The 17,753-nt window shown below is 42.0% G+C and overlaps 2 protein-coding genes across 6 annotated transcripts; one reads left to right on the forward strand and one right to left on the reverse strand.

Moving 5' to 3' along the window:
• Positions 1-15: 15 nt before the first annotated feature.
• On the forward strand, positions 16-4,915 carry acvr1l (activin A receptor, type 1 like). Its single transcript, XM_089005222.1, has 10 exons — positions 16-163; positions 998-1,090; positions 1,342-1,593; positions 2,688-2,902; positions 2,985-3,084; positions 3,682-3,828; positions 3,907-4,182; positions 4,279-4,476; positions 4,563-4,693; positions 4,775-4,915. The coding sequence occupies exons 2-10, from the start codon at positions 1,009-1,011 to the stop codon at positions 4,904-4,906; spliced, it is 1,533 nt and encodes a 510-aa protein (XP_088861348.1). The 5' UTR covers positions 16-163; positions 998-1,008; the 3' UTR covers positions 4,907-4,915.
• Positions 1,419-17,514, reverse strand: d2hgdh (D-2-hydroxyglutarate dehydrogenase). Of its 5 annotated transcripts, none has more exons than XM_089005221.1 (11): positions 17,331-17,514; positions 12,595-12,924; positions 12,410-12,467; positions 12,207-12,346; positions 10,840-11,033; positions 9,499-9,667; positions 8,742-8,885; positions 8,485-8,627; positions 7,416-7,581; positions 5,875-6,176; positions 1,419-1,541 (listed from the first exon to the last, which is right to left on the reverse strand). In XM_089005221.1, the coding sequence occupies exons 2-10, from the start codon at positions 12,920-12,922 to the stop codon at positions 5,914-5,916; spliced, it is 1,605 nt and encodes a 534-aa protein (XP_088861347.1). In that variant the 5' UTR covers positions 12,923-12,924; positions 17,331-17,514; the 3' UTR covers positions 1,419-1,541; positions 5,875-5,913. The 5 variants fall into 5 exon arrangements, with proteins under 5 accessions (XP_088861347.1, XP_088861345.1, XP_088861343.1 ...); XM_089005219.1 differs by lacking the exon at positions 1,419-1,541 and adding an exon at positions 2,786-2,922; XM_089005217.1 differs by lacking the exon at positions 1,419-1,541 and adding an exon at positions 4,643-5,113.
• Positions 17,515-17,753: the final 239 nt, after the last annotated feature.

Consider the following 17,753-nt stretch of genomic DNA (forward strand, 5'->3'; position numbering starts at 1 on the left):
ACGCGAGGCTGGAACAAAACAGGCGTGCGACTAGGTGGGCTGGGCTGTGGCCGCTGAGGAGTCACAACAAAACAAAACAAAACAAAGTCCAATAGTTCAACCCTATTTAAAGGCGACGAGGAGTGACATGATGATGTAGAATCCGTCTTCCGTTGCGTGCTAGGTGGGTAAAAAGCATTGCACCGCCTTGTTCGTGTCGGCTTCTGCTCCGTCCTGCAGCCACTTTAGCTCGGCTAAAGCTAAACCGGAGCGTCGTCGGGCATCTTTTCTGCCTTGAGTGGCGCCTTGCAGGCGGCGATGTTGATCTCACAGAGGGGTCTCATTTGCGTTCCTCTTTGGATACAGAAAACGACCCCGTTTTTTCTTGCTTATAACGGCGATATTTTCGGTTTTAACGAGAGTTGAGGATTATTTTAAAAGGGGCTGAGAAAAGCTGCTTTTGGTATTTGTAAATTAAAAAAAGGGGGGGGGGGTCGTATTTCAATTGGTTACCTGACTATGCTCGTAACTCAAAGCACCCGTTTATGAAACTTTCGGTTCCCGTTTAAATGAATGGAGAATAGCATTTATCCCTTCCAGCTACTGCTTCAACTGTCCAAAAACGGCGTAATGGGATGATTGAATTAAAAAACATTACAATAAATATGCAACAAACCAAGTCATCAGAATCAAAATACCGTTATTCGTCCCACAATGGGGAAATTTGCATCACGCTGATATGGTTGAATAATCTGATATTAACCACACATAGACCAGCACTTTGACTGCTTTAAGTGACTGTAAAATGCTTTCATATTAGACATGATTTTTCAAGGAGGATAAAGAATCTATGCCTATGGGTTCCGTATTTTCTCCGCTTCCAAGCTCGGTACGTTGTGCTCCGCCCATCATTAAATGCAATTAGAAGAAACATCAGTGGGGGGCGTAAACGCAATTAGCAGCAACTTCGTTAGCTTCTGAATCGTCTACTTACAATCCTGTTTCCTGTTTGCTCCAGCGCATCAAAACATGGCGGCGAGGAGCATCCACGTCCTGTTGATGCTGCTGCTGCTCTCCGTGTGGGCCTCGCGGACATCAGCCGAGAGCTCGGGTATTTATCGGGCAACAAATTCATATTTTTTTTTTTGGGGGGGGGGGGGGGGGGGGGGGGGGCTTATAGTTTAGGATGATATGGAAAAAGGGGGCTAGCCGTTAGCATGAAAGCTGGTTCATTTGGGTGGACACAAAAATAATGAATGAATGAAGTTTTGGCCACAATGGGATTTTAGTTGCAGGGAAGCCATTTTAAAACCAAAAAGGACCCCACCCCCTCACCCGAATATAACGTCTGCCCCCCCTCAGAGGGTCGGCTGCTGTGCCTGTGCGACAGTCCCAAGTGCCTGCAGGATCAATGCCGCGGCACCCGCTGCTTCTCGTCGGTGCGGGTGGGCTCCGGGGGTGTCGTGTTCGAGCGGGGTTGCCTGGAGGGTCCCAAGAAGACCAGGCTCCACTGTGCCACGGCCCCCTCCCCCCACCAGGCCATCCGCTGCTGCTCGCACCACCTGTGCAACGGCAACACCACCAGGAGCGCCGTCATCGCCCTGCTGCCTTCAGGTACGCCGACAAATGTGCACATCTGCCCTCATTTCAAGCTCATATAACTCCAGACACATATCATTTAGGAATTAACTTTTTTTTCTGATGAAAGAAGAGAGACTATGGTTTCTAAGGCTGGATTGAATGTTTACAATAATAATACACTTCTTTTATAAGCACCTTTCAAAACCCTCAAGGTCACTTTACAGTCGCAGGATGCGTTTTTGTGTGGGTGAGCAGCGGCAGCCACACGCGCCCGCGTTCACTCAACCCGGAATAACTCATAAATAAAAAGCTAGCTATCTAATAGATAGATGATAGATAGCCAGCTAACTAGGTAGCTAATAGATAGCTAATACATAGCTAGCTGGCTGGATTGATAGCTAATAGAATGCCAGCTAACTAGCCAGATAGCTAATAGATAGCCATATATCTAGCTAATAGATACTTAATAGATAGCCAGCTAACGAGCTAGCTAATAGATAGCTAAAAGATAGCTAGCTGGATAGATAGCTAATAGCCAGCTAGCTAATCGCTAGCTAAAAGATAGCCAGCTGGCTGGCTAGCTAGCTGATAGGCAGATAGCTACTAGATAGCTAATAGATAGCCAGCTGACCAGATAGCTGGATAGATAGCGAATAGATAGCCAGATAGCTTGCTAGATAGCTAATAGATAGCCAGCTGACCAGCTAGCTAGCTAATACATAGCTAGCTAGCTGGATAGATAGCTAATAGATAACCAAATAGTTTGCTAGATAGCTAATAGATAGCCAGCTGACCAGCTAGCTAGCTAATAGATAGCTAGCTCGCTGGATAGATGGCTAATCGATAGCCAGATAGCTTGATAGCTAGCTAATAGATAGCCAGCTAATTCAGATGAGTCAGAAAAATTCATTTGCTGCTAGTGTTAAAAAAATAAACCTAAAAAAAATCTGTAATCAAATTCTTAGCCTTAGCATGTCTGCGTTATGTAGTCCTAAAAGTCAATATTCTGTGGGTCCTGGAATTCGAGTGACAATGACGAAAACCCTGGCTGGCACTGGAGTGGACACGTTTTGAATGAGACGAAAGTTAATTTTGCATCCTTACTCACCTTCCCGGTGACGTCGTAGCTCCGCAAGGCGAGCCGGTGGGCTACGGCGGGGCCACGCTGGCTCTCCTGGCGTTGGGCCTGGTGGCGGCGTTGGCGGCGCTATCGGTGGCGTCGGCGCTGACCTGCCGCAAGCTCCACCGTGGGAATCTACACAGGTTGCAAGAGTTCGATCCCGAGCAGGGCGCCGCGGCGGACGGGCTTGTGAGCTCCAACGCCGGGGACGGCACGTTAGCCGTGAGACCAACACACGGCGGCTATTAAAAAAGTAAGCTGGGGGTGAGGTGATGACTAAACGGGTCTGTTTTGGGTTCTGAAGGAGCTCCTGGATCACTCGTGCACATCAGGAAGTGGATCGGGGCTTCCTTTTCTGGTTCAGAGGACTGTTGCTAGGCAGATTAGTCTGATGGAGTGTGTTGGTGAGTGTCGGTACCATTTTGTTTTTTATAATAATAATAATACGTTTTATTTATAAGCGCCTTTCAAAACTTTCAAGGTCACTTTTCAGTCACAGGATATTTTTTTTCTGTGGGTGAGCTATTAGCTATCTATCCAGCTAGCTAGCTAGTTAGCTGGCTATCTTTTAGCTATCTATCCAGCTAGCTGGTTATCTATTAGCTATCTATCCTGCTAGCTGGCTATGTATTAGCTATCTATCCAGCTAGCTGGCTATCTATTAGCTATCTATCCAGCTAGCTGGCTATGTATTAGCTATCTATCCAGCTAGCTATCTTTCAGCGTTCACTCAACCCAGAGTAATTCAAAGATAGAAAGCTAGCTAGCTAATAGCGAGCCAATAACTAGGTAGCTAGCTAGATAGCTAATAGATAGCCAGCTAGCTAACTAACAGACAGCAAATAGATAGCTAGATAGGTAGCCAACTAGGTATTTGATTGCAGATATACCGTCAAATCTATTTTCAAGACGGACTTTTCAAGAATAGATGCTCCGGAGCTAGCAAAAAATTGTTGAGGGGGAGGGGCTTAAAAAATGCTTCCGTTCCCTTTTCCGGCAAGGCAAAGGGCGGTACGGCGAAGTGTGGCGAGGCCAATGGCAGGGCGAGAACGTGGCCGTCAAGATCTTCTCCTCCAGGGATGAAAAGTCCTGGTTCCGTGAGACCGAGATCTACAACACGGTCCTCCTCAGACATGAAAACATCCTGGGTAAGAAGGGGGGGGGAGGGTCCAGGGGTCGAATGGTCCCATTTGAATGCCGTAAAACATCACGTCGATGAACGCCAGGTTTCGTGGCGTCCGACATGACGTCGCGTAACTCCAGCACGCAGCTGTGGCTAATCACGCACTACCACGACAACGGCTCTCTCTACGACTACCTGCAACGGGCGGCCGTGGAGACCCGCGAAGGCCTAGCTATGGCGGCGTCGGCGGCCAGCGGCCTGGTGCACCTGCACACCGAGATTTTCGGCGCCGAAGGCAAACCGGCCATCGCGCATCGTGACTTGAAGAGCAAAAATATCTTAGTGACCAAGGAGCTACGTTGCTGCATCGCAGATTTGGGTAAGAAGGCGGACGGTCCCGATTGCGTTCGGTTTCTTAGCGTTCGTCAAGTCCGTAGATTAATTTTTTTTTGGGGTGTGTTTTTGGGCGTTTCAGGTCTGGCGGTGACGCATTCGCAGACCGACAACTTCCTGGACGTGGGCAACAACCCCAAAGTGGGGACCAAGCGCTACATGGCCCCCGAGGTCCTGGATGACAGTTTACACGCCGAGTGCTTTGACGCCTTCAAACGGGTGGACATTTGGGCCTTCGGGTTGGTCCTATGGGAGATCGCCAGACGCTCGTATAGCAACGGTGACTAAATAGCTCCTCCCCCGATGCTAATTTCCTTTTTCTTGGTTGGAGGATAATAAATCCGCCCCTCTCACATTTATCCGCAGGTATCGTGGAAGACTACAAGCCTCCGTTTTACGACCAGGTACCAAACGATCCGAGTTTCGAGGATATGAGGAAGGTGGTGTGCGTAGAGCAGCAGAGGCCGTTTATTCCCAATCGCTGGTTCTCCGATCGGGTACGTTCCGTCACGACGTCTTTTGGTTGTCGGAAAATCCAAATGTGACGTTTTTTTCTTTTTTTTTTGGGTTCTTTTTAGACGTTGTCAGCTTTGGTGAAGTTGATGAAGGAATGTTGGTACCAGAATCCGTCGGCTAGGTTGACGGCGTTGCGCATCAAGAAGACTTTGGATAAGATTCACAGTTGTTTGGATAAAGTCAAGGACTCGTGAGAGCGAGACAAAATGGCGGTGGGGGGTAAAAGATGGTGAGGGGTTGGACCAGTCTTCCTTTTTTTTTAAATCCCGCCGGTGGCCTTCTGAGGACTTGTTGGGACTGTGACACCAGGCGACAGACCGTGGACTCATGTCGTCTTTTTCCAAATGGAGGCTTCGGCGTGACTCTCGACAGTCGGCGAGCAGTTAGCAACATGCTAACCGCTAACAAAAAAAAAACAAAAATTATCCTGCAACTGTAAAGTGACCTTGAGTTTTGAAAGGTGCTTAGAAATTAAATGTATTATTATTATTACTGTATCTATTAGCTAGCTAGCTTTCTATCTATTTGAGTTACTTCCGGGTTGAGTGAACGCTGGTGCGTATGGCTGCCGCTACTCACCCACAGAAAAGCTTATCCTGCAACTGTAAAGTGACCTTGAGTTTTGAAAGGTGCTTAGAAATTAAATGTATTATTATTATTACTGTATCAATTAGCTAGCTAGCTTTCTATCTATTTTAGTTACTTCCGGGTTGAGTGAACGCTGGCGTGTGTGGCTGCCGCTACTCACCCATAGAAAAGCTTATCCATTTGCCTTTTGTCCAAGTTAGCGCTTTGTTCCAGCTTCACCTGTTGTTTAAGCGCTGCATCAATGAATCAATGTGTGTATTGTATTGTAATTTGTACATCTGCCCCTATTTCAAGCTCAGATAACTCCAGACCCAAATAACTTAGGAATTAACTCTATTTCAGATGAAAGAAGAAAGTCTCAGGTTTCTTACACTGAATTGAATGTTTATGTAGTCCTAAAACTCAAAATTCTGTGGGTCCTCCAATTTGAGTGACAAAAACCCTGGCACTGGAGTTGACATATTTTTGCAATCGTCTGTCAGTGAATGAGTTAAAAAAACGCAGCACACAATGAATTTGTAAAAAAATATTTGAGGAAATAAGATAAGCCGTGTGCAAACGGGGCTGACGTTACCTTCGTTAGCCTCCAAGAAGTTCTCTCAAAGCGCAACGTTCACAGCAATCTGTCGGGTAAAGTCTTGTATGGGTTGAGGATTCCCCGAGGGTCCAGCATGGCCTTGATGCCCGCCATGACGGCCACCGCCCGCCTGGACTTGCTGTAGTAGATATAATTCCTCTTCTTCAGTCCCAGGCCGTGTTCGGCGCTCACGCTGCCCCGCCGGGCTGACGTCCACTCGTACACGAAGGGCTCGATGGCGGCGAGTAGCTCGCCGTCTTTGGCGGGCGAGGTGATGTTCAGGTGGAGGTTGCCGTCGCCTGCGTCGCCGTACAAGAGAGACCAAAAAAAAAAATATATATATATATATATATATATATATATATATATATATATATATATATATATATATATATATATATACACACACACACATATGTATATACATCTATATATATCACACATATATATATATATATATATATATATATATATATATATATATATATATATATATACACATATACATATATATATATACACATACATATATCTAAATATATTTTAAAAACAAATATATATATTTTAACTATATAAAAATAAATATTTAAATATATATTATACATACATTTATTTAAAAACTATATAAATAATACACTGTATCGAGGAATATAAAAACAAATATCCATCTATTTGGATAATATATGTATTATATTTATAAATAACTATATAAATGCTAAATATTTTGTAAATATATACATTCATTAAAAACTAACAAAATTCGATATACATAAATATCTAAAAACAAACGTGTATATATATATAAATAGATATATATACACGATGAAAAAAATCTATATAGATAATATATACACTAAAATGTTTTTAAAAATATAAATTAATACATTTATTAACAACTATATAGAATACAATACATTTAGGTTGATATAGCACTTTAACAAAAAAACATATGTATGTTAAAATGTTTTTAAAATATATAAATTACAGTATATATACACATTTATTACAAACTATAGAAATTATATATAATGTATATATAAATATCTAAAAACAAACATAAATATATATGATAAAAATATAGATAATTATTGATATTATATATTTATATATACACACATCTTTAAAAATCTCTATATATTTACTATATTTTTAAAATCTACATTATATATATACATTTATTAAATCTAAATTATATACTATATATATAAATATCTAAAAACAAACATTTAAATATATACAGTATATATTAAGGATAAAAAATATTTACAGATTATTATTGATATTATATATTTATATATACACACCTTTAAAAAACTATATATATATATATTTACTATTTTTTTATATCTAAATGATATGTAAATTTATTAAAAACTATATAAATAAATATATATATATATATTTGGAAAGACATTTAAATACACACTCACAAAAAAAAACTGTCTACTTCATGCATGTCAACAGCTCGTTTCTTGCCAAGTTACTTTAGAAAATCTTCCAGTGCTTTTATTGTCTTAAAGCCTTCAGCGTTTTCTTACCCAGGTGTCCGTATCCCACCACGCTTTTGGCCCGGCCCCCCAGATGGGCCCTCATGTCCGTCACCAGCCGGTAGATGCTTTCCACGGGAAGCGACACGTCGTACTTGTAGTTGATGCCGTCGTGCGTCAGCGCTTCGGGCACTCGTTCGCGTAATGACCACAGCGCCTTTATTGTGAAAAGAAATCACCTTCACTCATTCGCTGCCATTCACGAATTTATTCGGGAATTGAAAACGTGGATTTGTTTGGGTTTTGTTTTTTTCTTGCGGGGGTGCTGATGAAGCTCTGGTCAGACCACTGGCAGTGTTTTTTTTCTTTTCCACGAGGGGTCAGCGTTTCCCTTTTGTCCACGTTAGCGCTTTCCAGTACGGGCTGCTAATCGCATCTCCCAGTTTCCTGAACGCAACATACCTGTAGCTGCTCTGCCATTGGCTGCGACCAAACATCTTCCTGGCATCTCATTGGCTAAGAGAGACCTCTACAGGATGTGTCCAGATTTGAAGATTGAGGCATTCCGATAGGTAGACAGACGTAAATATGAATAATATCGCCCAGAATTTTTTTTTTCACCGATGGGGCGGATCAATCACTATGCTAATGTTTGCCTCGGCCATTTTGGAAGAATTGTACACTCATTCACTGCCATTCCCTAATTTATTCGGGAATTGAAAATATGACGTGTAGCGCCATTCCCGAATTTGTTCGGGTTTTGGTATTTCTTGCCGGAGGTGCCGAAAAAGCGCTGGTCATACCTCTGGCTATGTTTTTTTTCCACTTCCACGAGAGGGCAGCATTTCCCTTTTTTTCCATGTTGCCATTTTGTTACATCTTAAACCAGGGGTGTCAAACTCCGGTCCTCGAGGGCCGTAGTCCTCGCCCCCATTTCAAGATGAGATAACTCCAGAAGCATATAATTTAGGAATTGTTATTTTTTTTTATCTGATAAAAGAAAATAATCTATGCAATTTGAGTGACAATGACAAAAACCCTGGCACCTGAGTGGACATGTTTTTGGGAACAAAAAAAAAATGACGAAGTGGCCTTAGAAGTTGAAAACTTTGGAAGTCACCTTGACTTTGGATTCCTCCGTCGCCAGCGTCCCGTCGCTGACCAGCGATGATGTCATGGCCTCTTCCAAAAAGTTGTGAAGCTTCTGCTCGTCATGCCGCGAATCCGAGCCCGATGTTTCTATGACGATGTAGAATGGACAATCTTGGGAGGTGGGGGGGGTGAAAGGTCAATATTAACGCTCATGTCAGGTGACAAATGTCATTTTTGGGATTCATAAAAGGCGATTTTTTTCTCAAAAATGTCAAAAAAAAGTACCAGAAATGGGGTTGTCCATCTTGAGGTGCGTGTTGAGAAGCCTCATACATTCGCTATCCAGGAACTCGAACGCCGACAAGATTTCTCCCAGCATGCCTTTGCACAGCCAAAAGGTCTTCAGAAGCTGATCAAACGTTTCACAACCTACAAGGAGAAATTACAGCAGATTTTTTTCTTGATAATCATCATCATCATCATCATACATTTCATTTCTAAGCGCCTTTAAAAACTCTCAAGGTCACTTTACAGTCACAGAAGAAGTTTTTTTTTTTCTGTGGGTAAGCAGCGGCAGCCACACGCGCCAGCGTTCACTCAACCCGGAATAACTCAAATTGATAGAAAGCTAGCCAGCTAGCTAACAGCCAGCCGGCTAGATACCTAGCCAGCTAGACAGTTAATAGATAGCCAGCTAGACAGCAAATAGATAGCTAGCTAGGTAGCCAGCTAAAGAAAGCTAGCTAACAGATAGCTAATAGATAGCCAGCTGGACAGTTAGCTAACTAGCTACATAGCCATATAGCTAATAAATAACCAGCTACATAGCTAGCTAGCTAAACAGATATCCAATAGATAGTAAATAGATAGCCAGCTAGACAGTTAGCTAACTAGCTAGATAGCCATATAGCTAATAAATAGCCAGCTACATAGCTACATGTGCTAATAGTTAGCAAATGGATAGCAAATAGATAGCCAGCTAGGTAGCTAGCTAATATATAGCAAGCTTGAAGGGGTAGAGAAGTTACAAAGTGCGTATTACCCAAAAACATCACATGAACCGATTTGGACTTGCGAGGACATAAAACCGATACGGCGGTGATGACGCCCAAAGTCCCTTCGGAGCCGATGAAGAGCTGCTTGAGGTCATAGCCTGTGTTGTCTTTCCTCAGGGTGGACAAGCAATCCAGCACTTGACCGTCAGCCAACACCTACGTCAAAATAGATCATTGTCTCCAGTCAATTTTGGGAAATTACTTTAAAAGTGTTCGTGGTTTGTTATCGAGTGGAGTACTTTTGCTGTTATGGGACCGAAAAAGACCCCACCACAGGCTTGTGTTAAGCCGAAGAGGACACAAAAGACAATTACGGTCGAGGAGAAGAAGGAGATCATCAAAAACCACGAACGAGGTGTGCGTTTGTGTGACTTTACTGTGCCGGTAGCATTACGCTAAGTCGACCATCGCTACGTGTGGCTAAGGGTGTTTCTGTGTTGTCTAAGCAACGGTCTCAGGCAATAGAAGAGGTTGAAAAACTTGATTTGGATTAATGAAAAGCAGCAAGCAGGGGACAGTGTCAGTGAGGGTATTATCGCCGAGAAAGCACGGCAACTTAACTCGGATATCATCAAGAGGCAACTACATCAACGACCATCATAAAGGTAAATAAAACGACTTTATTATACAGTACAGTTTATTTCTTTCTTTACAATACAATATCACATTTATTATACATAAAATAAGGTATATTTTGAGTAGTTCTAAGGCTTATTTAGAAGAAAATTATGGTTTTATGGGGATCTGGGAACGGATTATTCTCATTTTAATGGTTTCTAATGGGAAATAAATGTTTGGAAGACAAACTTTTCGCTTTACACTCACTTTCTGGGAACCAATTAAGTTCGTAAGCTGAGGTATCACTGTATATGCAAATTTAGGTGAAACATGAATAAAACATAATTTTCTTGATTTGAATACCACGCCCCTGGACGTCCCAGGGAACATGTACTAACATCCATAAACCAACAGAACGTAGACATTTTAATGGGGTTTCCTTTCCGTGAACCGATAGCTTTGTAACCTGGTTAATGAGCTCTTCCTGTGAAGGAGTTTTAAGTCGTAAATTAGTCCAAGGCCAGATCTCCTTCACGGAGATGACAGTTTAGCAGGCTGCGTCTATTCACCTCAAATTGACCCTAGATTTTCTGTGCTTCCACTGTGGGCCTTCTAAGCGTGAAACATTGAAATACAATAACTTTTATTCTGTCTATTCTCGATCATGAACTATGAATATTTCCAAATGAAAGTATTTCCAGCGCTTCAAAATGGAGACGTGAAATACTTTTGAGGATGGACAAAACCTTTTTGACTCTTCGCTAACTCACCGCTTCCAAGCCCAGAACGGTGCCGTGTAAGGAGCCGTAGCGCAGCAGGCGCAGACCCCCCGCGTTGGTGGCCACGTTGCCCCCGATGTGACAACTGCCCTTGGCGCCCAAGTCGAGCGGCATGATGTGATCACGCTGCTCCAAATAGACGGATAAATTCTCCAGGACACAACCGGCCTGGCAAGTGAGGACCCCTGCGGAGTGAGTGAAGAAAATAAGACTCGGCGTGATGTCATCAATAGTACAGTGATACCTTGGCTTACGAACTTAATTGATTCCAAGAAAATGTGTTTAAGGTGGAAAGTGTGTATTCCAAACATTCATTTCCCATAGGAAACCATTAATATGAAAATAATCCGTTCCCAGGTTCCCGTAAAACATAATTTTGTACTAAATAGGCAAATATACCTTATTGTATGTATAATAAATGTGCTATGGTAATGTAATTAAAGAAATAAACTGTACTATATAATAAAGTGGTTTTATTTACCTTTGTGATGGTCGTTGATGGCTTGATGGAATGGAGTGGGCGGTTTCATCAGCATTAAACACATGATGAGGAACGTAGTCTTCTTCTTTCACCATCTTGAGGAATGATCCCTTGTCGGTGCTTTCTATGCGATAATTTTATCTAGTTCCTCATCAATTGTGTTCTGTTTAACTGGGTTGATAGCTTTTTGCATCAAGTGTACAGATGGCTTGTGCGGGTTATTTGTGGAGCCTGATTGATGGGATATTTTAACCTTGCAGTCTATACTCTGACTTTGAACTATCAAAGTTGAAACGAGTCCAAATTTCACTGTTTTCTATCCATTTCCTCACTCTCTCTCTGTCATCTGCCTATTTCTTTAATGTTTAAACCACATCCCCTCACTGCTGCGTTCTTGACCAATCACGTGGCTTTAACCGAAGACTGGGGGTGGGGAATAGAGGACAAGAAAAAAAAGTCAGCTGCCATTTTCTTTTTTTTGAGAATGCCGCACTCACTCTCTGTCTGTAAAACCACCTCCTTCACTGCTGCATTCTTGACCAATCACGTGGCTTTAACCGAAGACTGGGGGCGGGGAATAGAAGACAAAAAAAAGTGGGCTGCCATTTTCTTGTTAGGAGAACGGGCTGATTCGCGAACGACACATCACTCATTGTGGCGCTCCGTGTGTATCCCGAAAAATAGTTTGTATGCCAAGGTATCATTTTCATAAATTTAACATTCGTAAACCGCAAAGTTCGTAAGCCAAGGGGTTCGTAAGCCGAGGTATCACTGTAATTTATATAATAGTTGCGGTATTAAAAATAATAATAATAAAATAATGAAAACATTGGAACGTAGGCTAATAATGAATAATCTTGACTGCATGAATACGAACCAGAAACGCCATCAAAGCTCAGGATTTTGTTCATGAGGGCGGTGGAGAGGACGATCTCGTCATAAACGGGAACGCTGCCGCCGACCAGGCCGGTGTTGCCGCCTTGTGTGTTCACCGCTAAGTTACGATTGTTACAGTAACTATTAAATGCAGAGAATTTAGGTTAGGATTGAACACGTGGACGCAATTGGAATCTTTCCAACCTGAGAATTTGAGAGACTTCCTGTGTTGTCTGAGGTCTCAGCAATACCTCACTGGATCCTACAGGAGACGCAAAGACATCATTGAGAATCACTTTTGACTTTTCGCTGAAAATAGCGCATCGTCATTTTTCAATTTTCATAAACACGATTCCCTAAACGAAGTAAACAAAAATGCCCTAACTGACCTCTGACGGACTTGAGCCAGTCCACATTACAAGAGTCCAACAAGTCTGGGTCAGTAATAGTTCTGCCAGGTAGAATCTTCCGGAAGAAGTCCAGATCCTCCGAGGTCACTGTGGAAAACGGAAGCCTTTCTGGGGAGGCTCCCGGCGAGGTGGTCTTGGTCACATCGTCCCCGTCGTGCAGCGTCCTTCGACGGGCAGTACCGTGACGTAAACCGGCGGGTTGTGGAGGTTGTAAAAGCCCACCTGAGGTCGTAGACGAGCCCAGGATGCTCAATGGCCCTCGGACGGCTGTCCTTAGTCGGCGTGACCCCTTAAGTATGCCAGCCATGACTGAGAAGATATCAACGAGGCGTCAATGACAATATGGTGGATGACATATCAATAAAAAACACGTTTTGTTGTTCATTTTATTACCTCATCGCAAGCTAGTTGTTACGGAGCCCCTAAGGGGACATCGAAGAAAAAAAAAAAAAACTTTGCGAGATCTCGCAAAACTTTGCGTTCCCTCGCAAAAGTTTGCGTTCCCTCGCAAAAGTTTGCGTTCCCTCGCAAAAGTTTGCGTTCCCTCGCAAAACTTTGCGTTCCCTCGCAATACTTTGCATTCCCTCGCAATACTTTGCATTCTCTCGCAAAGATTGCGAGATCTCGCAATCTTTTTTAAAAAAATGTGCGTTCCTGTACTTCCGGGTCAGCTTGGCTCAGGTAGACGGTCGCGCGCGCTGCTTATTGAGAGAAGGTAACAACTCGGCGCATCATGGAGGAAGACTTGGAACACTTCTTGCAGTCAAGAAACGTCCCTCACGTGGACATTGCACGTATGAAAAGCGACAAGGTGGGCATACAGCTACAAAGTCTGATGTAATAAGCAAAACAAGAGAAACATGGACATTTTTTTCGAAGTAGTATTGGTAGTAGGTCAATAAAGTGAAAGTGAAGCTAACATTTCTATCTACTCTACCTGTACTGTTAATTCTATTTTAATAATGAGGTTATTAACACAATTTAAAATCGATATTACAGTTAGTAATTGGGCTGCCGCTACCTAATATACTATTCTCGTGTAATACTGAATACAAATAATGATGACTGTAGTGTCCCATCACTCATGTGAATATGTTAAATGTATTAAAAGTTATTGATAATTAAATAAACATGTCAAGTATTTATTCTCACAATTTATCTTTGCAGGTTGACATGGCAGTAATTGCTATGATGACCGAAGAGCAAATGGGCAAATATATCACTTCTTATGGTGATCGAATAGCTGTCCTTTGCTTTTGTCATCAGAAAATGTCCAGTGGTGATAATGAACTGCTCCTCCAAAAATTAAGAGGCAAAATAAGATCAAGGAAAAAAGGTGTACTGGCTGAGACTTCGGGAGTACTCCAAAACCATGTTGATGGGATGGCAAGACATAACAATGTTTCTGCAGAAAAGACTCAAAGGAAGATTTATGGCAACGATTACCATCAAGTGAGGACAAGCAAAGGTGGAGGAACAAGGTATGCCATCCTGGAAAAAAACAGCAACTGTCGCTCAAATTTTGGAGCTGGGAAAAGGGCTATTTTTCCCAGATGGAAGCTAAACCAAAGGACCTGTTGAAGACTTTACTTTTGAGGTCTGTGATTTCAAAAGAAACCACATTGCTTTAGATGAAACAATTGGCAGACTCTATGAAAAAAACAAATTGAAACTGTTAAGATTTTACATTGGCACAAAAGAAAATACTCCAACATCTCATTTGGATGAATGCAGTGAAGCTCATTCATCTGTCACCAACATGGTGGGAGAAAGTGCGCAATTGATTGATTGACTCTCTTATGTCTACACACACATGCACACACATCAGTTTAGGAGCATTTCATTATTTGTACTTTGAGATGTAAAACATCTGTCATGGTCAACCTTGCGTAGGGCAGTCTACAGTTGTATTTTCCATTTGTGTCTACAATTGATTTCATGGTTATTATTCATTCATTCCATTTTCCATATCACTTATTCTCCTAATGGTTTCGGATATGGTGCCACTTTCAGTTTGACCTAAAGGTTTGAAGTTGATATGTCATGTAATGTTGCAAATATTTGCACTGTTCAAACAAAAGCAATTCTTTTTGTACTTGATATTGTATTCCATTTATATGTTTGTGATTGCTGTTCATACCAATTTGTCAATGTTAATAAAATTTGTTCCAAATAATTCATGTTTTTTTTAAACACAAGACACCACCTGCTGACGAAATTGAAGAGTGACAATTATGTTATCATTTACAGCCAAGTGATTGTGTACTGGGGTGCAGGAATACTATTCAGATCCACATTGGTTAAGTATTTGTGGTTAAAATCAGCAACCAAGACAGTATATTTATTGACACCCAGAATGATTTGGCAAATGAACATTTCATATTGATCAAATATGCTTTCCTTATACAGTAACAAAAACAGCAGACAAAAAATTATTTAAATTGTGATTGCTATATATTATTCGTCCTCAAATGTATCCCAATAATCCATTTAAAGTGAAGTGATAAAAGAAATGATGAACAAAGGGTTGAAGAAATGGCAATGGTCGTCGGATTCAGCCTTCATTAAATGTTACTTCGAACCAGTTGAGGAGCCATAAAATGGTTTCACCCAAACACACACCAAAAAAATATATGGTTATTGCTTTGAGTAATTCATGTTTAAATTTTAATGTAATATAATTCCAGTATGACTGGTATACGGAAACAAAAATGCTTTCACCAAAGGTTAATGTCTCTGACCCCTGAAAACATCATGCTTCTAATTTAGAATTGCAGTAAGGGCCTCTCTGAGGTGCAAGTACAAGTTCACAGCCTGATACGGCTCTTTTGGTGGCATCAGACCAGACTGGGCCATTAAGGAAGCACACAATACAAATACATCCGGATCACAAGGCATAGTTAAACGGAAGACACACTGGCTTTTGCATAGTTGAACTTGTTCATTGTCAACTGTGGAGAGGAAGTCCCTTGTGCCATAAAGTTCAGGTAAAGAATACATCACGTTGGGCCGACCACTGGGGACATTTATGTTCTTTGAGGGCCTGATGAGATGGCTGTTCCAAACACGGGCAGTATCATCCAACTCATCCTGTTGAGAATAATATCAGAATCAGAATCATCTTTTTTTGCCAAGTATGTAGTACACACAAGGAAATTGTCTCCTGTAGCTGCACTAGTCTCATCAAAAAATGGAGGCACTATACAGTTCTATTGGGGTTACTTTTTAGAGAGTTAATTGCTTGAGGGAAGAAGTTGTTTAAATGCCTGCTGGATTTGGTGTGATATACAGACAGATTTAGGAAGAGTTGCACAGTCATAGCAGCTCTTATGAGCAAGAAATTATAGAATTAGACTGCTTTTCTCTCCCTGCTCCCTCCTTTCTACCTTAAACTCGTCACTCATGTTTACTACTCTGCCCATCCCCACTTTTCCTTCATCTTTTCCTTGATCATTTCACCTTCACCCTATGTCCCCACACACACAGACCACTATCTTCTTTCCACTATCCGATTATTTACCTTCTTTTGTGTCCCATCAACACCCTCTCAAATACAAAAATACATATTTCATAAATGGAGCTACAGAATATATGAACTCACCTGAATAAGTCCGATGCAACAAAATTGCAGGATGCTTTTGTCCAGAAATCCACCATCAAAGAAGCCATTGTCTCTGAGGTCTTTGAAGAGTGATAACCAGAATTCCATGCATTGGCTGCGAAGAAACCCCCACCAATATTCAATTCTTTGATTGGCGGTGCTGGCTCCATCCAAGTAACTGTCAAGGGTGCTGCCTGGCGGTATGGGCACCAGGAAACGCTGGAAGCCTTTAACATGACCATTTTCAGTCCCCAAATCAGCTCGAACGATTCGAGGACAACCTCCCAAACGGTGCACAACTTCAATGTAGTAACCTCCAATTAACTTCGGGTCACTACTTGTTGTGTAGGCATTGAGCCACATTATTTTCCTTGAAAAGCCATCAATAGCCCCATTGATGCAAATTCCAAACGGTTTCAGTTTGTCATGAATCCATATGCCAAATAAAATTCGGCCCTTTCGAGAAGTAGTTTCGTCGTCTCAGACGTCTTGCTTGCCTTAAAGACACTCCTCTCGGATCCAACTCTTTCAGGACCAGACGAACATCCTCTTTCCTGACAAGAAGCCCATGTTCTCTGCACTTACTGTACATCCACCTGTAACCGTGTAGTTGTCCGGAATTCTGCAACTGGTTGTGAATAAAGTCAACCAAGACGCCCAAGTCATCGAACGTTTTTCGGCGAAATAGTCCACTTTTGTTCACCACTAGCTTCAAATGTCTTTCACTTATTAGTAAGCCGTGTTTAATCTCAAGAACGGATTTTATATCTTTGTATTTCAAGCCAATTTTAAAGTAAAACTGGATTAAAGGAACGAAAGGGTGAAAAGGCTCCATGTTTGTTGTTTTCGGTTACACTGACGATGAACCGGAAGTACATGTACGCGTATTTTTTAAAAAAAAGATTGCGAGATCTCGCATTCTTTGCAAGATCTCGCAAAGAATGCGAGATCTCGCAAAGAATGCGAGATCTCGCAAAAGTATTGCGAGGGAACGCAAAGTATTGCGAGGGAACGCAAAGTTTTGCGAGGGAACGCAAAGTTTTGCGAGATCTCGCAAAGTTTTTTTTTTTTTTCTTCGATGTCCCCTTAGGGGCTCCGTAAGTTGTCTACCTACCTTGTGTCGTTGTTTCAAAAGTAGCCGGCGAGCAACACAATCAAAATTGACGGCAAAAGTTCGTCAAATTAGCCACGCTATTACCGAGTGGCGATCATTATTCGACTTTAAATCGTAACAATAAAGGAGGCGAAATAATACTTGGGTCTATGGGAGCGAGGAGAAAATGTTTGGTCAAGGGTTACATGACACGTGACTGGCAAAACAAACCAATCAGCTTACGTTTTGAGACAGAAAAAGGGGATGTCTCTGTGGCATCCAACGGCCAATGATAGTATCGTAGTAAGGAAAAAAGGTGAGCGAAACTTCCGTTAGCGAGATGACGGGCCAATCATTGTTCGAGATTATCTAAAAGAGGCGGGTTTTAGCGTCATTTACAGCCAATGGGAATAGAGGTGAAATATCTAAACAATTGCCCGCCAT

This window comes from Hippocampus bargibanti, linkage group LG09 (assembly GCF_051943395.1).
Source record: "Hippocampus bargibanti isolate YZ-2025 linkage group LG09, ASM5194339v1, whole genome shotgun sequence".
In the NCBI taxonomy this organism is placed as follows: domain Eukaryota; kingdom Metazoa; phylum Chordata; class Actinopteri; order Syngnathiformes; family Syngnathidae; genus Hippocampus; species Hippocampus bargibanti.